At 35.7% G+C, this 25,870-nt stretch overlaps 1 protein-coding gene and 1 long non-coding RNA gene across 3 annotated transcripts in view; one reads left to right on the forward strand and one right to left on the reverse strand.

Annotated features, from left to right (window-relative positions):
- Nucleotides 1-24,874, forward strand: LOC109494297. The gene is made up of 3 exons (XR_002738020.2): nucleotides 1-138; nucleotides 1,508-1,623; nucleotides 24,685-24,874. It is a non-coding gene; the product is annotated as an uncharacterized LOC109494297 (long non-coding RNA).
- Nucleotides 6,918-25,870, reverse strand: part of MED13 (mediator complex subunit 13) — a 111,357-nt gene continuing 92,404 nt past the window's right edge. The window contains exons 21-31 of one of the 2 annotated variants that reach the window (XR_002149032.3): nucleotides 24,274-24,493; nucleotides 23,233-23,424; nucleotides 22,818-23,041; nucleotides 19,976-20,118; nucleotides 19,359-19,517; nucleotides 19,063-19,248; nucleotides 17,014-17,162; nucleotides 14,501-14,674; nucleotides 12,970-13,044; nucleotides 11,535-11,635; nucleotides 10,826-10,948 (exon numbers count right to left, since the gene is read on the reverse strand). Coding sequence is in view for 1 of the 2 variants with exons in the window: in XM_011289087.4 (XP_011287389.1) it covers nucleotides 10,816-10,948; nucleotides 11,535-11,635; nucleotides 14,501-14,674; nucleotides 17,014-17,162; nucleotides 19,063-19,248; nucleotides 19,359-19,517; nucleotides 19,976-20,118; nucleotides 22,818-23,041; nucleotides 23,233-23,424; nucleotides 24,274-24,493 (1,681 nt within the window). In the remaining variant the exon portion in view is untranslated. Of the gene's footprint in view, nucleotides 10,949-11,534; nucleotides 11,636-12,969; nucleotides 13,045-14,500; nucleotides 14,675-17,013; nucleotides 17,163-19,062; nucleotides 19,249-19,358; nucleotides 19,518-19,975; nucleotides 20,119-22,817; nucleotides 23,042-23,232; nucleotides 23,425-24,273; nucleotides 24,494-25,870 lie in introns of both variants that reach the window. The other variant, XM_011289087.4, reaches the window with a different exon arrangement.

Consider the following 25,870-nt stretch of genomic DNA (forward strand, 5'->3'; position numbering starts at 1 on the left):
TTCCCGAAGATTTAAAATGCTGCTTTCCGTTTCTTCTTCCAAAATCTATCACTTTTATCCTTTCCGATTAAATCTTTAAGCCCCTCTGACCTGCAGTTTCATCTTCACAGGATTTTTGTGGCACTTGAATGACATAACGTATGTAAAAGAAACGTTAAAGTTGTTTCCACCATCCTTTGACCGGAACACTAAAGACTGCACCCTTCTTTCTGTCCCTGCCTATGCCTCCCTAGCACTTAAGCTCTGGAATCGTAGGATTTATAGGCGAATTTAAAAATTAATCTTTTCCTGATCTTTCGCTCTTGACCTCATACACTCATAGTCACAAGTTAAACATCTTAGTTTCGGGTTTCTATGCCTTCGGGTCCGGGGTTGGGGGATGGGCAAAATGGGTGAAGGGAAGTGGGAGGTACAGGCTTTTAGTTATGGAATGAATAACTAACTCCCTTACAACATAGAGATTATAGTCAATGGTATTGTAATAGATGGTTGCTACACTTATGGTGAGCCTAGAGTATAACATAGAGTTGTCCAATCACTATAGTGTACACCTGAAACCATAGTACCATTGTGTGTCAAGTATACTTCGATTTAAACCAGAACAAAAAACTCAAGGTCCATAGACCTTTAGAAAGTGGTGGATGGGGTTTCAGGAATTCCCTGGAATCTGCAAAATTGTGTGTGCTTGGCACTTCTGGAAAGAGGACCCAAAACTTCCAACAAATTTTCAAATGGAGTCTAAGCAGAAAAGATTAAAAACTAGTCTCTGTATATTTTCATACTATTTCTAGTTCCTGATTTAAGCAATGTGCATGTATCACCTGCTTACCAAATACTGTGCTACAAGCTGGGAGCAAAAATATTTTACAGAGAGAAATACAGCCTCATACCATATAGTTTCCAAGGCTTTCACAGAGTACTAATCTCCTAATAAAGTCTGCTTTCAGACTTTCTCTTCTTTCAACAAAGGAAGAAGAGAACTAATGTGTGTTTCATTGTTTCTCAAACTTATATCCACCTGACCTACAGTTTCACATTGTGACCCAGGACACACATGCTCATATATGCCCACATTTAAATGGAACAAAGTTTTTATGAAATAACACATACTACATATTATATGTTCTATTTCACTTCTTTAACTTACTGGTCACAGGGCACCTGACTGGCTCAGTTGGTGGAGCATATGACTCTTGATCTCGGGTTTGTTAGGTTCGAGTCCTACATTGGGTGTAGAGATTACTTAAAAAGAAAATCATTAAAAAATTTTTTAATTGCTGGTCACTACACACTAAAATTGATTTCACAGTCTATTCGGTCACAAATTGTACAACATTGTCATTTTTAAGCTGATATTTATTGAACACTTGCTAGGCACTAGTATTTTATATATGTTATCTGATTTAATTATCTGAGGTAGGGAACAGTCTCTATTTTATAATTGTGGGGAAATTGGGACTGAGACAGAGGTTAAACAATTTAATCTCTCTGGATGGTCTTTTCACAGGAGGAATATGAAGAGAATTCATGGTTTGGGGGATCAATAATGGGAGAAAGGGGATGTGAACTAAGTGATTTTTAAGATCTTCTCCAACTCTAGGTGTGCCTGGGTGGCTCAGTCAGGTAAGTGTCTGACTTTGGTTCAGGTCATGATCTCTCAGTTCATGAGGTCGAGTTCGAGTCCTGCATCAGGCTCTGTGCTGACAGCTCAGAGCCTGGAGCCTGCTTTAGATTCTGTGTCTCCCAATCTTTACAGTCTCCCTCTCTCTTTGTCCCTCCCCTTCTAGTGCTCTGTTTCTCTCTAAAATAATTTTTTAAAAAAATTTCTTCCAGCTCTACTTACAATCCTGTAATCACTAATGAAGAAACAACTTACAGATCCGTCTCAATCTAACAGCAGATCACACCCAGCTCAAATAAGATAGCTAGCATGTAATGGTAATGAATGCTGACACTTACCTTCTTCCAAGTCCCCTTCTCCTTGTCTTCCAATTCTTATCTCAGTGAATATCACCACTACCCAGAATTGCTCAAGCCAGAAACCTGGAAGTTACCCTAGGCTCTCGCCTGTTCCACTCATATCCACTTAGTCAAAGTCTTTGAGATCTACATTGTTCACCAGTGAAATCATTTTGACAGCCATACAGAACTCAGTGAAAAAAAGATTTACTGATGGACTTTTGAGTTTTAAATCTGCTTTTTCTGAGGTGGTTTCTCTATACTAAAATCAACTTTTAAAGACTTTGCAGCTCAGATGCTTAATTAGATTAAGAACTTATAGAAAAGTAAATAATGCTACAAATTAGCCCTAACATTTAGTTGCCTATAAACCACAAAACCTTTGATTACTAAAGGGGCATATTATGTAATTATGATGTACACTTTGCGTTTGAGAAAGAAATGTTTGAGAAAATAATCCCCCTTTAAGACCAATGTGGCACTGAGGCTCATTACCATTTTACTCACAAAGATATTTCTTTTTTAAAGAAGATTTTATTTTTTAAACTAATCTCTACATTCAATATGGAGCTCAAACTTACCACCCCGAATTCAAGAGTCACATGCTCCACCAACTGAGTCAGTGAGGTGTCCCACATAAAGACATATTTCATCAACTCTATGGTGACTTTTTCACATTTTAACATCTCTGATATTGTGGTGTCTTAAGATCAGTAATGATGTTTTAAATTTTTTAGTGGTACATATAATGGTGTCTTACAATTACTGGTGTTTAGATTTGATGCAACACGTTGCGTAGTTCCTATACTTAAGTTAAAAAATAACACTCCTTCCTAAGTGAAGTAAACATTCTCTTCTGACTGGCTTACTATGATTTATCCTTTTCTACTTAACTATTTTTCAGTAAGACTGAGGGAAGAAAAGGAGAAACAAACGGAAAGAAAAAACAATACTATGTTTCAGGCACACTCGGTGCTTTTATGTAGATTATTGCCAAGTAAATGAGCTTCAAGAAATTAGAAGACCTAGGTATTTAAAGGAAGACCAATATTCTTTAGAAATTGACTCATAGATGGGGCGCCTGGGTGGCTCAGTCGGTTAAGCGGCCGACTTCAGCTCAGGTCATGATCTCGCGGTCCGTGAGTTCAAGCCCTGCGTCGGGCACTGTGCTGACAGCTCAGAGCCTGGAGCCTGCTTCAGATTCTGTGTCTCCCTCTCTCTGACCCTCCCCCGTTCATGCTCTGTCTCTCTCTGTCTCAAAAATAAACATTAAAAAAAAAAAAAAAAGAAATTGACTCATAGAATTTTGGAAGTACAAGGATCCCAGGAGCCATCTAACTCAAATGTTCTCAATATGGAACTCTTTTTATAATTATCCTCAACAGTGTCCTATTTTATCTTGAAATCCCAAAATTTCTTCCATTGTTTCACCCTGTCAAGATCTTTTGGACTCTTCTTTTACACTGGCTATCTGCAAAGCAGATCATCTCTTCATTAATTTTATGGGTAAAATATTGAATGGAATTGGGTCCAGCCAAGATTCTATAGTACGTTAGAGACATCCCTTCAGGTTGATACAGCTCCATCAACAAGCCTTTTTTGGTATGATTGTTCAATTAATTATGAATCATCCCAACTGTTGAAACACTTCCCTGCTTTGGGATAAAGTTCATTTTCCTTAAGGTGGCACTCAAAAGACAGTTTTTCACAGTCTGAATTCTTAGCTCTGGTTTGGATTCCTGCATTATCTATCCCACCATAGTGCCTCTGTTTTAGTCTGTTGGAACTGCTGTTTCCCAAATCCTTCATGCTATTCATGGACCTTCTCTCCCACTGTTCCTTCGGTCTGAAATTCCTTTATTCTCTTTATGTAGTACCTATGTATCCTTTAAGTCTCACTTCCAGTGTTCCCTTGCTAAGAAATCTTTCCCAGACAAACCACCTATCTCTTAAAGTATCCCTCTTCAATATTCTCAAGGCTCCCTTTACTTCGTTCCATCATAGCACGTCACATATTGTACTACATTGTTAAAATTTGTTTCTCCTACCTTTCCAAAGTAAGTACTTGGAGGGCAGGAACTAAAGTATGGTACTTAATACTGGTTTGTTGAATTAATGATTTAAGTGTAACAATACCATGAAACCTTATTAAATAACCTGAATATCCATTTCCATGATCTGTTTATTAATGCTGTCAAAATAAAATGTAGATTGATTTCAGCTATTCCTTCTTGTATATGCACTACATTGTTGTTCTTATCACTCTAGAGGGCTTATGGAACTAATTATGTATACACATGTATGTTTCTCAGCAGAGTGATGGCTAAAAGTCAAAGGTGTGTATCTCATGACTAGTGTAAAGTCTATTGAATAGTGCTTTAGTGGAACTATGCTGGTTTCTAATGAACTTGTTCATAAAGTGAAATAAATTATTAGTACTTTCTAGGACATAACTTTTGAGAGAGAAAAAGAGAGAGAGAATGGGTAGGGCAGGGGCAGAGAGAGAATCCCAAGCAGGCTCCTTGCTGTCCAGCACAGCCCAGATTGGGGCTTGAACTCGCTAACCCTGAGATCATGACCTGAGCTGAAAGCAAGAGACAGACGCTGAGCTTCCAAGGCACCCCATCTTTTTAAAAATTTAAAAACTGAGCAAGTTGTGCATTTTCACTATTCTGGAACCTTTCAGTTTTCCACAGCATTTCTGAAATCATATCTACAAGTTCTTTTAGTACCGAGGATGTATTTCCTTTGGACCTGACACTTTTAAATGCTTTAAATCAGTTAAGTATCTCAGATTTTATTTCATCATATGTGTGTTACTTTACATTTTAGAGCTTAAAGACCCTTCAAGCTGATTTCTTTTTAGTCAGAGTAGGTTAGGGCAGAAGGGAGATAAAAATTAAGTATTAAATACTTGATTCTTTGCCTTTTTTTCCATGGATGATCTTGCTAGAAACAAATTTTAAAAGTCCTGTTGTTGGGGCACCTGGGTGGCTCAAGTCAGTTAAGCGTCTGACTTCACCTCAGGTCAAGATCTCATGGTTTGGGAGTTCAAGCCCTGCATTGGACACTCTGCTGTCAGCACAGAGCCCGCTTCAGATCCTCTGTCCCCCTCTATCACTGCCCCTCACCCCTCACTCTTTCAAAAATAAACATTAAAAATAAATGAGTCCTTTTGTTGTAAGCATTTTTTTTTTTTTTTGGTCTGGCGGGTCTTAAATCACAACTCTTCTAGAGAACATAGGTATTGTATTAATCATCCCTCACGTTTGTATTTTACAAATTTCTATGTTTTATGTAATCCTTTGAGGTTCACAAAGCTAACATTAGGAAGGAGTGGTTACTATTGTGTTCATATACAAATGAACAAATTGAGACCTCAAGAGGTTCAAAGTTTTGTCTGAAGTCACCAGCTAAAAGGTGGCAAATCTGAGAGCACAATACTCATCTAGTGATTGTTTCTACTAATGTGAAAATAGTCCCAAGTAATTAGATTGTACAGTTTCATTTGAATTTTTGCAGAACTCACACTTCAACTAAGTACTATAGTTTGAGGCATTTATCACAAGAAGTCTATTCAAATATTTCAGTGCCCTATTAATGTGCTAGATGTTGTGCTGGATTCTAGATGCATTAGTAAGCAAAACAGACCCAGTTTCTGCCTTCATGAGGTCATTTAGTAGGATCAAACATTCATACAAACTGCAAAAAACACTGTGAAGACTCCATACAGATTATTACAATATAAGTAAAATACTAGGGGGGCACCTGGGTGGTTCAGTTGGTCAAGTGTGACTACTGATTTCAGCTCGGGTCATGACCTCATGGTTGGTGAGTTTGACCCCCTCGGGCTCTGTGCGGACAGTGCAGAGGCTGCTTGGGATTCTCTCTCTCTCTGCCCCTCCCCTACTTGCTCTCTCTCAGGATAATAAACTTTAAAAAAGTATATTACTAGGGGACCTAGTCTGAGGCAAGGTTGTATGTGGAAAGTTAAGGCAAAAATAACCATGGGGCTTTCAAAGAATTCAAATGGCCTACGAGGCAAGGAGGAAAACACAGGAAAAAGCCCATCTTGATTCTTGTGGGGAAGGCAGGGGACAGACCATGTTAAGACTTTAGATATTTAGAGCAAGAAGCAGCCATAAAGGGTTTTAGACTAACAAGATAAAAAAAAAAAAAAATCACAGGTAATACAAACTGTGAGACAGAGAATAACTTAAGAAGGTAGAAGTTCTTGGGGCGCCTGGGTGGCGCAGTCGGTTAAGTGTCCGACTTCAGCCAGGTCACGATCTCACGGTCCGTGAGTTCGAGCCCCGTGTCAGGCTCTGTGCTGACAGCTCGGAGCCTGGAGCCTGCTTCAGATTCTGTGTCTCCCTCTCTCTCTGCTCCTCCCCTGTTCATGCTCTGTCTCTCTCTGTCCCAAAAATAAATAAACGTTGAAAAAAAAAAATTAAAAAAAAAAAAAAAGGTAGAAGTTCCAACACCATATACCTCCTTTTAAAGGATTATTTTTTAAATTTTGCTGGCAAACACTATTTCAAAATGGACACAATTTTGGGGTTTGTCCTTACTCAGTTTAAGTTTGGACAAAAATATTTAAAACGGCTGCTCATACAATATTTTAATGGAGTGTTCATATCTGAAGACTTTTTTTATGTTTCAAAAACATTTATGTGATCAAAAAAGTAGGCCTGAGCTAAGCTTTAAACATCTGAAGGTAGCTTTGGACTAGAAAAAGGATACCAAACTGATGAGCCTAAAAGGAGTATGTATGTACACATATAACTTTCCTGTATATTAATCACTAATATGGTTAGAAAAATTTTAATAAAATACTTCAGATGGAGATATTAAAAGTACAATTCTTAGGTTACCCTTTTCGACTTACAACAAAAAATACCACTAATTTTTACTTAAGTTTAAGATGGAAATATTTTTAACAAAATGAGACACCACAATGAAGGCTTCATGAATAATTTATTCCATTTGAAGTTTTGTTTTTTGTTTTTTGTTTTTTTTTTAAAAAGTATAAACCTTTTCATTTCCTCAATCACAATTTGTACAACTCAGTGTTATGGCATTCGGCAGCAATAGTGTTTGTTCCTTATTCTTTTTTTGTCACATTAAAAAAAAAAAAGCAATTGGACCATATTAAATGTCACTGCTAAACAACAACTTTAAAACGCCCCTTCATAAAGTGACCAAGCTATTTGAGAGAGTTGATGCTGACATGTCCAGTAATGACGTTACAATTTGTAGTTTAAACTCAGTAACTTTAAGGTCCACAAATCCAGTTTACTTTGAAAACTAAAACTATTTTAAAACTTCATGAATACATCAACCTGAGGAGTATCTTAGGTCCCAAATCCAGTTTTTTAATTAATACTCCACAAAAGAGAAAACATATATATGAAAATTTAAACCACAGTTCTGGGCCCATTAAAACACCAAGAAAAACCTAAAGGTTAAGATTTCCAGATGATTGGGAGTGGGGGAGGAGGGGGTGAGGGACCAAAAAAAATGTATGTCAAAAACATTTTTCTTTAATTTAGACAAACTAAAATCTTAAGAGGAAACCCAGACCAAAACATTACTCATGCAACATTAAATGTATTAATAGACTGGTATGCGATGCCATAGTGGATGAGTAGCAAATTATATGATGCAACAGCATTTAAAAACTTCCTTTTAATGTATTCAATTTGAACATTTTAAATAACGCAACATAGTATTTTGAATATTACAGTATTAACATAGTGCTTGATTAAAGATCTGCAAATCTTTGTAGTAACACATTAAGTTAAAAAATTACCTCAGAAGGTAAATATGAAGACGAAAGGAGAATATTTTAATACAGTAATCTGTGCCATACTGACAATTGAGTACGAATACAGCTGAGGATAATTGACTAAGTAGTAAGAGCTTAATTTTAGTGGTTTAAGAAAAGTTTAGAAAGATTTAAAAATTACAGCTACTTTAAAATTTAAGGATTACATATAAGTACACTTGGTGGCCTTCTGGCCAAACAATAAGGTGTACAGAAATTTATTCATACAGTGTTAATTCACAGTCCTGATAACTGAATGGCTTGCATAAGAAAGTATGGCTAGATGTTTCTCACTGGCTGGAAGCAGACATTATATAACTAATCTTTTTAAATGCCAAAATACTGTACTTCCACCCTGCTTTGTAATGGATAACTGCACAAAAAACAGACATTAGCACTGTAACAAAGAAGTCAATGTGTTGGTGATCAACTGGTATAAAGTATATATTATTTTGCTTACCATTTAAACAAACAAACAAACAAACAAAAAACTACCCATACTTGTCTGTGACAGTATGGTAGTAAGTCAGATCCATCATCCTGCATAAAAGGCTTAACTTTTTGAAATAAGTCTCTTGACCTTTTCTAATGGATATTTAATAATTTTCTATTTAAGTGTGAACTTAAATATGAAGGGAAGAAAAAAATCTTACCAGTAAATCTTATATATTTGGGAACTACTCCCTGTTCCCAGATAAAAAGGAATTGTATACTGGGTTCCTTTCTTTATGGCTCCATATAAAAGAAACTGTCAGGGAATAATTTTTTAAAAATCTATCCTCAAACTGAGGTGTGTTCACTACAAGCTAGTGATATTAAACAACTGAGAATATAGCTTTTATTTTTAAAAGTCACTACTGAGCTAAGTTTATAAAAAAAAAAAAGAGGATACTTTTTATAGATATTCCAAATAAGCATCTTTTTTCCCCTCAAATTTCAGACAAGTTTTTTTAAGTATAGAACAAAACATGCCAACATAATCTGTAGTGTGCTAGCATAATTTAAAAATGAATGCAGAGATGTGATCTTTAAATTCTAATTTCAAAAATGCTGACCCTTGGAATTGCATTATAATTTTGAAGAAGTGATTGAAAACCTTTGTCACCAGTTGTGTGTTTTTTATAGAAAAAACAAGACTTGCTAATGTTTTAATATACACAATTTGAAGAAGTTATATTGTTTGTAAGAAAGTGATATTTAAGCTAAGCATATAGTATTTACAAAACAAGTTTCAGTAAAAACAAAACAAAACACACTGAATTACAGTTTTGTAAATACAACTGATTTTGTCCTTGTGGAGAATTACTGAATGTACAAATTCAGAATTTTTCTAGACTGCTTCCAAGAAAGATAGGTAGACTTGGTGACTGTGAATTCAAGTCAGCAACACAGGCAGGAAGCTAACTTGGACTCTCTTGTGAGCAGCACTGTAGAAACAACTTTTTAAAGGGGTAAAGCCTGCATAAAAGCATTTATCTTGGCATGTGCAAACAAGAAGGGGGAAAGCTGTATTGAAGGAAGGGGTGAATTAAAGTCCCTAAAATTCAAGTCCCTTCTTTAGGGAGGTGAGATCCTCCTTGGCATATGCCCTGCCTTTAATCTGAGCTGTGTTATAGAAAAGTACAGACTCTGGTGTTTGGGACTGCCATCTCCAAACCAAGAAAATTAAATAAATAAAAAAGGCAAAAGGAAACAGGTTAAGTTTAGAAAATGGTTCTTTAACTAGTGGAATAGAGTCTGAATACCAGAATTCACTGAGAAATCTATTTACACCACAGTTTGATTGCACACACACATCCATACATATGCATACTCTCACATACATTCCCAATCTTTAATTTAAAAAACAAAAAAAAGTCAAACAATCAGAGTGACTGTTCTTAAAATAATTTGTAAAATGCCTAGAGCTGGGCTAAATTTCAACCTTATAGCAGATCCTGAAGATAAGTTTCATAATTAATATTCCCATGCCTAGATGTGCCACTGTCAAAACTGAAAAAAACATTTAAGCATGTAACATTAAACACCAAAATTAGTTTAAGCATTCAGTAGCAAATGTTTTTCTTGTAAAACTAAGTTTCTTTCACTGGAAATGGCCTGAAATATTAGTCATAGCCCTAAACCATAGTACAAAATATAACTGAAGAATTCTCATTTTATTCTAAGTTAAACCACCCAACAATATCACTTGTATATTGCCATCATGTTATTCTGTAAAGGTGTGATATATAAAATGCTGTAAGACCCGGTACCTTTTCAATTTATAAACACAGTGAACTTCATTACTGTACATGTACTCTGCAACTACAGCTTAGCTGTAAATCCTCCACACACAATGGTATGGACATTATTCCCCCTCTATCCCCATTAAACTGTACATCGAGACAATACAAATTTACTGTCCCACCCACCCCCTTACAAAAAAATAATACTCTAAAAGCAACCCTACTGCAACTTTTTAATTAAGACGATTACATATATTTTAGACCAATTGCTTTAAAGCAAGAAGGCAGTATAAACCTTCTAGGAAAATTTTTATAAAAGAGGTTAAGAAATATAAGACAATTTATACATTTAAAAACTTACAATAAATAAGAGATGCAGGCATTTTTGAATACTAGATACTATAATCCAATACAAGAACATCTTGATGTTCTGAAGCCATATGTTGAAATTCATTGTTCCTCATGTTTCCTCTCCATGCTTTTAATATTCATTTAACATGACTGGGTACTATGGCTCATTACTTTTCACAAATACTGTGACTGGAAAAAAAAAAGGTTAATTTTGCTACGAAAATGTTATAATACGTTTTGTATGATCAGTCATCATCCTAAAGAGTTCAGTATAGTCAATGAAAAATAGCAGGGTTATAGCCCCTCCCCCCAAGTCAAAACAATATTTGTTGAAGTAATAAGAATTAGACCCCATCACAGATGACTTTCACTGAGAAGATAATTATAACTTAATCTTGCAGTGAAATATCTTTTTTCCTTGTTCTCTTCTTGCACAGTTCCATCCAATGAAGATCACAGCATATTCATAATAAAGTTATATAACTGATTCAGCACCACAAAATGAATTGGGAGACAGGAGCGTCTGTCCTGGATTGCAGGGTCACAGGTTAGCCAGGAGAGTGCATTGTACTGTTCCAAAACAAACCTGAAAAGTAAACAAACCGTTTTAAGTCCTGTATATACTTATACTGTAGATTTTGGAAGCAGTTTCCAATTATGGCATCTAAGATTTAAAGCCACTTTAAAAAATGGTGGAAGGTATGGAAGAGAGAGTCCTTGGGGAAATTAAAGATAAACTAATTTTAGGGGCGCCTGGGTGGCGCAGTCGGTTAAGCGTCCGACTTCAGCCGGGTCACGATCTCGCAGTCTGTGAGTTCGAGCCCCGAGTCGGGCTCTGGGCTGATGGCTCAGAGCCTGGAGCCTGTTTCCGATTCTGTGTCTCCCTCTCTCTCTGCCCCTCCCCCGTTCATGCTCTGTCTCTCTCTGTCCCAAAAATAAATAAACGTTGAAAAAAAAAATTAAAAAAAAGATAAACTGATTTTCAAAAAAAAGTATTCTCAAAAGATTACACATGCTAGAAAGAAAAGGACTCATTCTGAATGATGTAATTCATCTAGAGATCCAAGGGTACACAACTATAAATTATTGACAAATAGGAAAATACCTAAGGATCAACATTATACTCTTTCAAAGTTGCAATGGAGAACCTTTAATGGTAAAAAGAGCTATACCTGAGGACATCTGAAGTCTGATTTGAGTCAAGTGGGTGGGAGTGTTTACTGTGAAGCAGCTCGTCAGATTGCACTGAAGGCACGTGGAGGTGCAAAGAGGCCTAAAAAAACAGGTAATCAGTCAGCCAAATGAAAAAGTTCTGTTAGTTTTACCTTATTTTCCCAAGTTTTCCCAAGGTCTCGTCCTTGATGAAATACATTTTAGACCTATGTAATGAATGGGCACCACTATAAAGATGCTTGTTCTTCTTGTTTAAGTGCATAACTTATATTCAATCTTAATTTTCCTCAGTTCTATTGTTTTTGAGACCACATAATAATCCCTTCAAAAGTTATTTAATAGTTATTTTAAAAGTTACTTAAAGTTATCTATTTTCTGGGTGCCTGGGTGGCTCAGTTGGCTAAGTGGCCAACTCTTGATTTCAGCTCAGGTCATGGTGTCATGGTTCATGGGATCGAGCCCCAAGTCGGGCTCTGCACTGATGGTGCAGAGCCTGCTTGGGATTCTTCCTCTCCCTCTCTTGCTGCCCCTCCTCTGATCGCTTCTCTCTCTCCCTTTCTCTTTCTCTCAAAATAAACATTAAAAAAATAAAATAAAAAGTAAAAAAGAAAATAAAGTTATTATCTATTTTCTGCATGTAACATGCCTAGATGTGTCAAGTAAATGTTTAAGGAAGCACTAAACTGATAAACCTGTCTACAGGTTACACAGAACTTAGACTATGCATATACACCTAGGTCTAGCACTGAAAAAGTCAGCATATGCAAATATACTACATACAAAGCTACAAATTTTAAATAAAGCTACCTATGGTGGAATTGTAAGCACTCTAATACAGTACACAGAATGCCTTCCTTTGCCCATGCAATTTCATAACGGAGGCTTAGTAACAACTGCCACACCCATTTTGGTATGACAATGAAGAGTGGAAGAAAGGAATGTGGTACTCTTCTTCACATTTCAATTAAAGAAGGTGAATCATTTTGTTTATTGAGTCAATATATTAAGTGTGAAAAAACTATGAGAGATGGTGGTATTGACTGCAGAATACTAGCAGACTTCATTCTGTATAAAGTAAAAGGTACTATTTTATATTTAGGTGATCTCTACAACTGCAATAGATGTATAAACTCTTCTAATATATATTCAAGAATATAACCAAAGAAATGTCTTTAACTGCCCATAACTCTTCATTTGTAAGTTATAAACAAGTCTCACATGACAGATCACTACAGATTAAATGAATATAGTCAGTACCAAAATTACCATTTAATTTCTAAGATAAAAAGATTTTTTAAATCACCTAGGGAATAATCTATTATTTTTCTAAGCAAAGAGAAACACATCGGGTGGTTTTATTGCCTATGGTACAGGAAATAAAATGGAATGTATGAAAATAAAAGGTGAACAAAATTATGGTAAATTATGCCTTACCTGGTAATTCAGACCAGAAGTCCTAATCTTGTTACACTGTATCTGAGGGTGAATGCCCACTTTACACTATCCTCTCTGCAAATAAATATTGAGTAGAAAAGAATCTGGATAGTCCCTTGGACTTTTTGTAAAGTGGTGTTTCCTAAAAAAATGTTCTGTGAAACACTAAGGTCATGAATTATTAACTGGTGTTACACAATTGCTTTCTTGTGTATTAAAGTAAATTTGGGAAATAGTAGGTATACAATGTTATTTGCTGCTATTTTTCAGAGACTTTAATGTGCACATATGTATTATAACAACAAAAGGGGGCAGAAAGCATGTGTAACATTTCCCAAAGGACCAAAAAACCCTTTGTTTTATAGAAACACCAAGGACTACTATTTTGCAGAAACACACTTGGGAATATGTTCTTGTAATGAGATCTATATAGACCACTGTACATATATTGGAAAGAGAGGAAAATTCATATGATAAAACTTTATTACCTTGGCTGACCTTCCTAAATATATCACCTCATTAATAGTCAATTCAGATCAACAGCTGTTGTATTCTTTATGTGCTACAGAAGTTCATTGCTTAATCTCAAATGTCACTGACTCAATGGTATGTTGGCCAAGAGTATCAAGATTTAATAGCAACAGGCTTAAAAGATAGCAAGCCTATTGGTTCAAGTACCCACTAAAAGCATAGTATCCAACTTTTACCCTACAATAAACAATCAATTGGCAAGAAGTTAGGTTAGTTAGTATGACCTCTGGAATAAAATTGTCAACTTCTGGTGGGCATATATAAGAATAAGTGAATCAGATCTGAATTTCCTATTTTGGAAAAGTAGTAAGCAGCAGCAACAAACTCTGCATAGGGCTTTCAAATCTCATTTTACCATTATATGATGTATCAACCTTGTTACAGCACTTGCTAATGAACTTGTTTTGATAAAATAAGTCACTATGGGAGTCTTAGTACTTGAAAATGACTTAATAGTTTTAACACAGCAATTTACACAAAGCTAGAAAAAAAATTTTTAAGGAGGTAGTAAGTGGATCTAAGTATCAAATATTCTTACAAAATTATGAATCCTTTAATCCCCCAAATACTGAGGCATAACAGAAGTACAGTATGATGTAATTCAAAGAATAACCATATAATCATGAAAGGATCCAGACTGTAATCCTAGTCTACTAACCAATTTATGACTTTAGACAAATGAGTTTTTCTGAACTTTAATATGCTCACCTAGAAAATGAAAAGTTATTAGATTAAAAGTAATAGAAGTTTTCACCCAGCTCTAAACTTCCATATGTGCAGCTGAAAATAATAAGAGCAAGGGTCCCAGAAATATGACTTAAGATTAATTAAAAGTTCAAACTTAATATCAATTTAAAACGTGGAGCTGTTTCATAATTAGATAACTTCTTTGTGCTCTTGTCATATATTGCAATGCATTTGACCTTAGACACTTCTGTGTTTCTTAAGACTTAAGCCGTCGATTAGTATTATTTAGGAACTGGCATTAAAATGGAAATACCTTAAGAAAAAGGGGACACTGATATTGTGCTTGAGGACATGCTGACCAGAACCAGTCAGGTAAGGGACCCGCTTTGGCAGTTGACACAAAGTAACCAAGGGCCAATGGTTGCTGAAGAATATTAGTTACTTCATCATGAGATTCTGTTGAAAGTAGCCGATCAGTACCCTGACCCTTTAAGAGAGAAAAATTAAAATGTGTTAGTTCATTTGATATATACATGGGCACTAGATATACACAATGGCAATCAGTCTCATTATCTTACGATGTCAATTTAGAAAATACTGAAAGATACTGAAAAAAATCAATTGCTATGTACTTAGTAAGAAGATCGTAATTAGTAACAGTACTAAAAGAATGAGCTTTATTTCAAGAGTTTTAAAAGGAAATTAATATGCCAACTGCTTATGCTTGTATCCTTTAGATTAGTCCATGTATTTCTAGATATTTACATTAAGGAAATAGATAAAAAGAAGAAAAAGTGATATGCAGACAAAGGTTCACTGCAACATTACCTGTAACAGACCAAAAAAAAGGGGGGGGGGGGATGCATGGGTGGCTCAATCAGTTAAGTATCTGACTCGTGATTTCAGCTCAGGTTATGATCTCATGGTTCACAGGATCGAGCCCCATGTTGGGCTCTGTGCTAACAGTGCAGAGCCTGCTTGAGAGTCTCTCTCCCTCTCTCTCTGTCCCTCCCCTGCTCTCTCGCATGCACACACTTGCTCTCTCTCAAAATAAACTTAAAAATTTTTCATTAAAAAAAAGAAAAAAAAACTTAAATGTCCAACATTTTGGGAATGACATAACAAATTATGGGAAAACAAGGTTAAAAAACTTATACTTATTTATACATATTGGAAGCTGTAACATAAATACATGTGAAAGGGAATTTGCTACAAGTACATATGGTTTTCTTAAAGTGATGAGATTACTGGTGCTTTTCCACACACACACACACACACACACACACACACACACACACACACACATACTTTAATACTCTCACTGTTTTTTTAGTATTTTTTTTTTTATTTTTAATTAATCTCTGCACCCTCCTTGGGGCTGAAACTTACAACCCCAAGATCAAAAGTTGCATGTTCTACCAACTGAGCCAGTCAGGTGCCCCAATGATCTTACTTCTTTTTCCAGTTAAAAACAAAAGGAAAGGATACAAGGTAAGATGGGGCAAAGATCCTTCCTTATTTTAAAGTCAGGCTCTAAAGAATAAACAAATAGGCAGGTTCTAAACATATGCATACTATTATAATCAAATAAAAACTATATTTAATTTCACTCAAATAAAGATGTTACTCAAATGAAGCCCAATCAGTTTTGAGTTCAAATAGAAGAACAAGACAGCTGCTTCTCAACACTAAACACTAAAAATTAGGATGGAGGGAAGAAGATAGTGTTTTTCCTATTCTTATGAGAAAATTAATATTTCTATTATGTTCCTCCTCACAGCCCTGATACAAATGGCAGATTAGAGCATATACTATAATCCTCAATCTCGTCTAGCCATACCTGATTAGAAGCCATGGTGAGAGGACGAAGGACTAAAGCCAAGAAAACATGAAGTCAGGGACAGCAGAGCCTTAGAGACTCTTTATAATATATAATTCAACATTATCAACAATAGCCAAACTATGGCAAGAGCCCAAATATCCATCGACTGATGAATGAATAAAGAAGATATGGTATATATACACAATGGAATATTAGTCATCAAAAAGAATGAAATCTTGCCATTTCCAACGATGTGGATGGAGCTAGACTGTATCATGCTAAGCAAAATAAGTCAGTCAGAGAAAGAGAAATACCATAGGATTTCACTCATATGTGGAATTTAAGAAACAAAACAGATGACGGGGCGCCTGGGTGGCCCAGTGGGTTAAACATCCAACTTCAGCTCAGGTCATGATCTCACAGTTCATGGGTTCAAGCCCTGTATCGGGCTCTGTGCTGACAGCTCAGAGCCTGGAGCCTGCTTCGGATTCTGTATTTCCCTCTCTTCAGCCCCTTCCCTGCTTGCACTCTGTCTCTCTCTCTCTCTCAAAAATAAACATTAAAAAAAAAAAAAAAAAAGATGAAAATATGGGAGGGGGGAAAGAGAGAAAGGGAAACAAACCATAATAGACACTTTTTTTTAAAAAATAGACTCTTAACAATAGAGAACAAACTGACGGCTGATGGAGGGAGGTGGATGGGGGGATGGGCTGGATGGGTGATGGGTACACTTGATATGAGGAACACTATGTGTTGTATGTAAGTGATGAACCACTGAATTCTACTCCTGAAACCAATACTGCACTGTATGTTAACTAGAATTTAAATAAGAATTTGAAGAAAAAATATGCGATTCAGGTATTAACATCTGTAAGACAAAAGTGCATGCAGGTACTATAATTCTCACTTCTTGTTAATTTCCAAGGAAAAAATAGTGTTCTATTTGTCAATCCGTTACTAAGTTAATGAATGACATTTAGATTAAGCTTTTATAACAGGGTTACCTTGCCAGCATCACCTCCATGGGGGTAATGAGATCCTGGAGAATGTACGGGAGACCCCGTTGGAGATGCAGGAAGAATATTAATGATATCAGGGTCAAGATCATCTCCTGTGTCTAACAAATCAAAGATACCCATTCCATCCGCTCCATCTATATAGGAGAAAGAAAAATAAATAAATATTCCATTTTTCACATCCTGTGGTCACTTGCAGAAGAGGGTTAAAATAAATTAATGAATTTTAATCAAAATGGGTTAATTAACATTTAATGCCTACTATGTGATAGAAGCCATATAAACAACTATACATTATACACAAGAATGTGGTAGTCTTAATAATGCCCTCCCCCAAAGATGTCCACATCCTAATCCCAGGAATGTGTGAATATGTTACCATAAAGAACTTTGCAGATGTGATCAAGCTAAGGATCTCGAGATGGGGAGATTATTCTGGATTATCCAGGTGGGTCCAATGTAATCACAAGGGTCCTAATAAGAGGGAGGCAGTAGGGTTAGAGTCAGTGAAGGACGTATGATGATGTTATGCTGCTGCTGCTGAAGATGGAAGACAAGAGGTGCAGGTGGTCTCTAGATGTCGGCAAAGAAACAGATTCTCTCAGAGCCTCCAGACAGAATCAACCTTGCAGACACCCTGACTTTAGCTCACTTAAGACTGATTTCAGACTTTTGACCTCCAGAACTATAAGAAAATAAATGTGTGTTGTTTAAAGATACTAAGCATGTGTTAATTTGTTACAACAGCAACAGTAAAATAATACAAAACAGCATGCTTGCAATGAAAATATATTTAAAATGGGACTATGCACAATTAATACTCTAGTTCTTTATTAAATAAAATATTCAAGTTATTGTAAAACACATTAAAAGAAGAGAATATTAAATACTCCCTACTTGTGACTTTAGAGATGTGCCGTGTTCTAAGGTAATTCAGGGCAACAGTGGAACATCATTTATTTTCTCTTCTACTAAAATGTAATCTATTAAGTTCATCTACAAAAGCTATATCCCTACTATGGCAGTTTAAATAAATTACTATATTATTTTGGCAAATCAATTTATAAAGGAATATAAAATGTGCCACAAAGTCTATTGTCTATGTACAGGTAAACAGTACAGGCAAAAACCTATACAAACATTTTATGATCAATGTTGCCTTTTAAAATAAGTAAATATTTTTGAGACAATTCATAGCACTAGTTCCAGTATCAATAAAGTAGAAGAATGGTTGTATTAGTTTCTTATTGCTACTTTAACCAATTACCACAAACTTTTTTTAATGTTTTATTTATTTTTGAGAGAGTGCAAGTGGGGGAGGGGCAGAGAGAGGGGGGACAGAGGATTTAAAGTGGGCTCTGCGCTGATAGCTGCAAACCCAATTTGAACTCATGAACCTCATGATCATGACTGAGCTGAAGTCAGATGCCCAACTGACTGAGCTACCCAGGTGCCCCACCACACACTTAATGACTTAAAAAAACATATCTTAATTCTCTACAGTTCTGGGGGCCAGAAATTCAAAATCAGTTTTACTGGGCTGAAATCAAAGTACTGGTTATTAGGCCAAAATCAAGGTACCAGGAGGTCTATTCTCTTTGTGGAGGATCTAGGGGAAAGCTTTTCTTGTCTTTTCCAGCATCTAGAACTATATTCCTTGCATTCCTTGGCTCATAGCCCCTTCTTTCATCTTCAAGGTCAGCAGCATAGCATCATTTCTGACTTTGCTTCCCTCTGTTTCCATCACATGGCCTTCTTTTTTGTGTGTAAGCAAACGTCCCTCTGCCTCCTTCTTGTAAAGATACATGTGATTGCATTTAGGGCCCACCTGCATTACCCAGGATAACCTCTTCATCTCAAGATCTTTAACTTAATCACACATGTAAAGTCTTTTATGGTCATATAAAGTAACATTCACAGGTTTCATAAACATTTATAGGATGCAGATAGGTTTGGGGAGGAACTCTTCAGATGAATTAGCCACAATCATCAAGACTTACTTTATATTTGCAAACCTTTAATGAACCATTCACCTACCATTGTTGGGATTAAAAGCTAAGTCCAAATTTTCAGTGGTATAAGTAGCTGAAGCTACTTGCACAGAAGCAGAAGTAGGGAACACAAGTATATGAGTACATGATGTGTCCTGTGGGGTATTTAGCTGAGATGTCTGCATGTTTAGAGTAGTACTTCTTCCAAATACAGAACCAGTTGACACAGAATCTGAAAAGAGAATTTTTTTTCTTTCAATAATAGAAGAATCAATTTTATATGATACTTAGAAGGGCAAGTGCATGAAGAATTAAATCGGATATAAACTAAGGATAGCTAACCTGGCATAATAACAAAAGAGCCTTGGGGTTCCATTGCTACCAAGCAAGCACTGAGAATGCTGGGAGAGTCTGCAGCAGATATACCACACATTCTACACATGTCCTTGAGCCTTTTACTTAGAGACTGCAAGTTTCGACGACTCAGCAAACTGCTCCAATCTGTGGGTATCAACAGTAAAAATATAACATCCAAAGTAACAGCACTGTTAACACCTTGTAGAACCAAAGTTAAAACATAATGGTTTTTAAGTTACTGCATTCCTCAAATAGGAATCATCATCAAACTAAAAATCTTGCTGACGTTACTCAACATCATACATTTTAATATAGGTCAACATCAATTGATCTGTTAAATAGGGGATGAGCTGCAATAATGGGCAAAAAGAGGAAAAAATGGAAGACAAAAAAAAAGGACAGTAGTAATAACACTGCCATTAAGTCAAAACAAAGTAAAATGTCCTTTCAAAATTGGAATTAGGCCATTTGTGAACTAGATATTTGTGATTCCTCTTTGAAAACAAAACAACTAGTTTTATAAGCTCTGCATTTTATTCAGTACTTTTACATAGATGTAGTCTGAACAGTGTATGAATTAACAATCAAAAGCACAATTTTACCTTTCAATTCTCCATGACCAATCCTTCCTAAGCGGCCAATTACAACTCTCCATGGTAATGAGCTCATCTGTACAAGTCCTAAGCACCACTCCCAAAGTTTCTGTAAACCAAACCTTCTAGCAGATCCTTTTTTCCGACGAGCCCTATTGTACAGAATACAAGAGACAATTAAATATTTCTAAAATTGATATGACATTTTAAAAGAGCTCAAATTTGTGAAAAACTGGTCTCTTAATTTTAATGCTTGACACTTTCTACATAGTCCTAAGCAAGAATATACATAAAATCATAGGTTATGCTAGTTTGTGTTTTTATAATACACATTAAAATATTTTAATTTTTTTTTAAATGTTTATTTCCGAGACAGAGACAGAGCATGAGTGGGAGAGGGGTGGAGAGAGAGGGAGACACAGAATCTGAAGCAGGCTCCAGGCCCTGAGCTGTCAGCACAGAGCCTGATGTGGGGCTCGAACTCACAAACTGTGAGATCATGACCTGAGCCAAAGTTGGTCACTCAACTGACTGAGCCACCCAGACGCCCCAACACATTAAAATATTTAACTTTTAAAATGAAAAATAGTTCATGAACCATCAAAATTCACCAGAAACACTGCTCTACACCAGAGATTGTCAAACTTTTTCTCTAAAGGGCCAATATACTAAGCTTTGCAGGCCAGGCCATCAAGATTCTGTTGCAACAATAACTGCGGCTGCAGCATGAACGCAGTCCTTCAGAATACCTAACCACACAGGTGTGACCAGATTTGGCCCAAAGGCTGTGGTTTGCTAACCCTTGCTTCATACTTTAAGTTGAAGAATATCAAACAAAACACTATGTTTCTCAGACCAAACAACACTGTTGGGTTTTCTGCATATAAGTCCTTTATTAGGCAAGTACATAACATAAGCACTCTCTGGCTGAGCAATGATTGACTAAGTACTTAACACATAACAAGCATTATGCGCAATTTACATGTTATACCTCATTTCAGCCTAACAACCCTATGAGGCAGATAAAATTATTCTCCCAATTTTACAGAGAAGCTGCTTAGCTGGCTAAAGTAGTTTTCTCAAGATCACATAGCCAGTAAGTGGCAGTGTCAGGATCTGAACCCAGATCTCTAAAACTCTAGAGTTGGACCTTTCTACTTCAGTGAAATGGCAATACTATCTTTGTACTGGAAAGGTGATATTATTCTTTCTCTACTCTTTCTCAACCTTCACAGATAAGCACACTATTTCCAAAGCTCACTAACTTAGCATTTAAAAAAAATCAAACTTATGGGGCGCCTGGGTGGCTCAGTTGGTTAAGTGTTTGACTCTGGATTTTAGCTCAGGTCATGATCTCATGGTTCGTGGGTATGAGCCCTGCACTGGGCTCTGCATTGACAGAATGCAGCCTGCTTGGGAATCTTGCCCCTCCCCGATTTGTGCCCCCTCTCTCACTCCCTTTCTCAAAAATAAGTAAATAAACTTAAAATAAATAAATAAATAATAAAAACTGTGTCAAGGAAATGAGGTATGAAGTACTTCTCTAAGGTTTATTAAAAATAGCCAATAAAACATTATAATAATATAAAATTAATGTTTCTATATTTCATTTCTTCAGCATCACTATATTCTAATAGTCATCAAATATTTCTATATATAACCAATTTCTGAACTTAAAGAAACTAAACCTTTATATAATAAAAAAAATAATAAAGGATAGAACCAAACCTCAAAATTTTTTGAAAAATTACTTCATGGACTTGCCTTTCAGGTTCTCTTAGTCCATGTTCACTAGCCTTGAAATATATTACTAGAAATGTCTATTAAGTTATAACTTAATATGAGGCTTACCTGTTGTGATCTATTACTTACAACCTTCAGAAATAACTAGCCATGACACCTAATTACTACCAAGAAGAATTCTAAAAAATAAGGCCACCACTTTCAGAAGACACTCCAATATTTAATTTAAAAGGCAAAATTTTCAGTCAACAATTTTAGTAAATGAAGTTAATGCAGTTAATTAGGGACTATATTTTAGATGGCACATGAGAGAAATAAATGTCCTAGGATGCTTTACTAGATTTTTTTTTTTAAATTGCAGAGGCTCTCTCATTCCATGCTTCAAAGTTTTTTAGGCTAAAATCATTGTGTCAAGCCTTATTACATAGAATTTAGGTACTTTACTCTCTTCTATGTAACAAAAATCAAAATTATTTTTTTCCATTTTTTTTAATGTTTATTTTTTCAGACAGAGACAGAACATGAGCGGGGGAGGGGCAGAGAGAGAGGGAGACACAGAATCCAAAGCACGCTCCTGGCTCTGAGCTGTTAGCACAGAGCCTGATGCGGGGCTCGATCTCAAACCACGAACCATGAGGGGCGCCTGGGTGGCGCAGTCGGTTAAGCGCCCGACTTCTGCCAGGTCACGATCTCGCGGTCCATGAGTTCGAGCCCCGCGTCAGGCTCTGGGCTGATGGCTCAGAGCCTGGAGCCTGTTTCCGATTCTGTGTCTCCCTCTTTCTCTGCCCCTCCCCCGTTCATGCTCTGTCTCTCTCTGTCCCAAGAATAAATAAACATTGAAAAAAAAAAAAAAAAAAACCACGAACCATGAGATCATGACCTGAGCCGAAGTCTGACACCTCTCAAAATTATTTCTAATACTCCTAAATTATACAATATATTACCTACCAAAAAAAAAAAAAAAAAAAGTGAATATCACCCACAATTCCAAAACTTAATGATATAACCTTCCAATTTTCTATTTTTCTATTCATTAATAATGAAACATAGTGTGTGTGTGTATTTTTAAATGGATGATCTAATGATACACTTAAGGAAACAGAAGTACCTATTCGGGACATCGATGTTAATGATACAAGTTTCTAAAAGTTCTCCATATAGATCTGTGCAAGATGCAAGAATCCATCTTTGATCATGTGATAAACAGTAGCCCACGAAAAGAACATTGTATTTCTGTCCAGCTTCTCCAAATGTTTCTCCTAGCTCTGTCTGTTTATCCTTCACTGGAGCCAGAATAAAAGGTGGTGTATAAAGTCGAATACACTCTGGTCTCTGTAAAATAAAAAATTAAGGTACTATTGGTACTATGCAATCCTAAAAATCTTTTACTGAAAATGTGATATCTCTATTCAATTATAAGATAATTGGAAAATGAGAAATAAACAGAGGATTATACTTAGTTTTGTATAAAATCATAAAATGTATAATCATTCAATAATTTTGGTCACAGAAAACATACTTACATCAGGACTTTTAAGAGCAGTTTCCATGGCTAAACCTGGACCAAAGCCAGTCAATGTTTTCACGTTGGTTGATGTTGGAAGTGGTCTCCGACACTGGGTAAAGGCCGAAAAAGCCAGGGATTTTAAATGCTGGGTATATATTTGTCTATCTTCATGCTTCACAGGTTGCAACAGGTACTGACAAGGAACAATCTAAGAATTATAAGCAAATATTACAAAGTTAAACTTTTAAAAATAAAAATAAAAAGAACTGTGGGTCTAAATCTCTAAAAACTTTTACCAGAAAATTTAAATAAAACCTAATTAAAACTATAATCTAAAGAATTATATTTTATTACATAGGTTTTTAATAATTTTACTAACAGGTTATATAAAAACTTTAAAATTTCTACACAGCAGTTATATTAATACTGCCATTGATTACTTCTGTTATAGTCTATAAAGAAATAATTCAAAATATCTGTAAAAAAGTTAATATCATTATTTACTACTTTTACTTGAAATCTGTCTTATTTAGAATTCTAGTTTATATAGGCCCATACTCTAGGGGTGTCTGGGTGGCTCAGTCGGTTAGGTGTCCGACTTTGGCTCAGGTCATGATCTCGTGGTTCATGAGTTTGAGCCCCATGTTGGGCTCTGTGCTGACAGCTCTGAGCCTGGAGCCTGCTTCAGATTCTGTGTCTCCCTCTCTCTCAACAAAATAAATGTAAAAAAAAAAAAAAAAAAAAAAAAAATTATATAGGCCCATGCTCTAGTCTTCTATTTAAGCATATGAATTTAAAAATTAGTTTATAAAAGCAACACAAGAGAAATATTTAATGTACTTAAATGCAATCTTTTTATCCTCTATTAATGTGATATGACTGTAAAATTTATCTTCATAAACTCCTGAAGATTTCTATCATAATATCACTTAAAGTAAAATATAATAGAACCTGGTTTTTAAAAAAATTAATTTGGATACAGAATAGTATTTTTGAAACTTCTATCTACATCAAATTGTTTTATATAAATTTAATTTGCAACATTTACCATTCTTACCTGTACAGAAACAGTACTCTTAATATGAGGAGGAAGAGTCTGGACCATTTCCAGAAAGCATCGAAGTAGCCCCAAAGTCCATACATTAGAAGAATTAGTGCTCTCGTCTTTATTTTCATAGGTAAAAGGATCAATTATATAAACGACAATTGCAGGTGGATAAGTGATTGCATGTGAATCACCATCTGTGGGGATGCCCACTTTATCCCGATCCATCGTGCTAAAATTTAAGGTAGAAATATATAGTTAGGAAAAAAAGTTGTACTGTACCTTTTTTGAGGTAGTATCAAAAGCAGGTTCTTTCCCCTCTCCCCGCCCCAAGGAGAAAAGAGTAGTTTATTAGGAAACGTAACACAGGATTACAGAGAATACATGTTGTGTGATATTCCCATTCTCTTCTGTGTGTTCTAGAAAAGGCTCTCCACCCCACAGCTGCCACCTGAGTATGCACTGGGAAAATCACAGAAGACTTCAAGTCATCAGTGTTAACTACCTCCTTCCTTCCTTGAATCTCCTAGCAGACATGTATATACCTAAAGTTTTTACATTCTGGAACTGCCCCATCATCTAGAACTCAACTTCCCCCAAATAAAACATTTTCACAAAACTTTTAAAAATTCATTTGTCTTTGTTATAACCTTTTAAAGCACTTGAGCACTACATTTTCACTCACAAAACTTGCCAAGTTACTTCTTGAACAGCTTTACAACACACTTAAGTAGACTTATAATTTCGCTACTCTAAACAATGTTCTTCTTTGGAAAATTAGTCCTATAGATAATTACTCCCATCAAGTCGGTTCAGTTTAACACACTAGTTTCTAAAGAGGCCTGGTACATATAGTTAATAACTACAGGGAATAGAGGATTTAAAAAGTAGATCCAGAAGGTGAAAGTGTTTTAGCCAATATATATATTTTTAAACATCAAGGTATACCTCAGAACACTTCAGTGACAAAAATATTTGGTCTTACTAAGGAATCCTCTTGATCCCTAAATACTTTATCCTCTCCCTTTTTTCTGGTGGTGTCAGAGAGCTGTCTAAAAATTAAGGGACATCTCTTTCTTTCCAAAGAGAATAGTAAAACATTGTGCACACAATTTCATGGTATACAAAGACCCTTGCATTAAGAGGTCTTGAATTAAAAAAGGGAAAAGTATTCCTAAAACCACAGAATATCAGAAATGCCAGAGCGCTTAGTGCTTTAGTGAGAAATCTGAGACAAAGGGAAGTTAAATGGGCTGCTGAAAATCACAAAGCACAGCTAGACCAGAAAGGAACCAGGTTTTCAAACTTAGTCAATGTTCTATTACATTTTTAGACTATACTAATCCACTTCACACTTCATAATTTTAATGGTGAACGAGCTTCGTTCTTTGATGGTGATACAATTTTTTAAAAACCCCAAATGTATTTAGATATTCAAGATGAATGGATCCATCTAGGTAATTAATGGTTTGTTTTTACTTACATAAGTGAGTTTTTTAACTTTGAGCCAAATGCATCTAGGTAGCTGAAAGATTATTACCAAGCTCGGGCTAACCTAATTTATAAATCAAAAGGAAGCTCATTCAAAACCTTCTTCATAAAAGGAATA

Source organism: Felis catus, chromosome E1 (assembly GCF_018350175.1).
Source record: "Felis catus isolate Fca126 chromosome E1, F.catus_Fca126_mat1.0, whole genome shotgun sequence".
In the NCBI taxonomy this organism is placed as follows: domain Eukaryota; kingdom Metazoa; phylum Chordata; class Mammalia; order Carnivora; family Felidae; genus Felis; species Felis catus.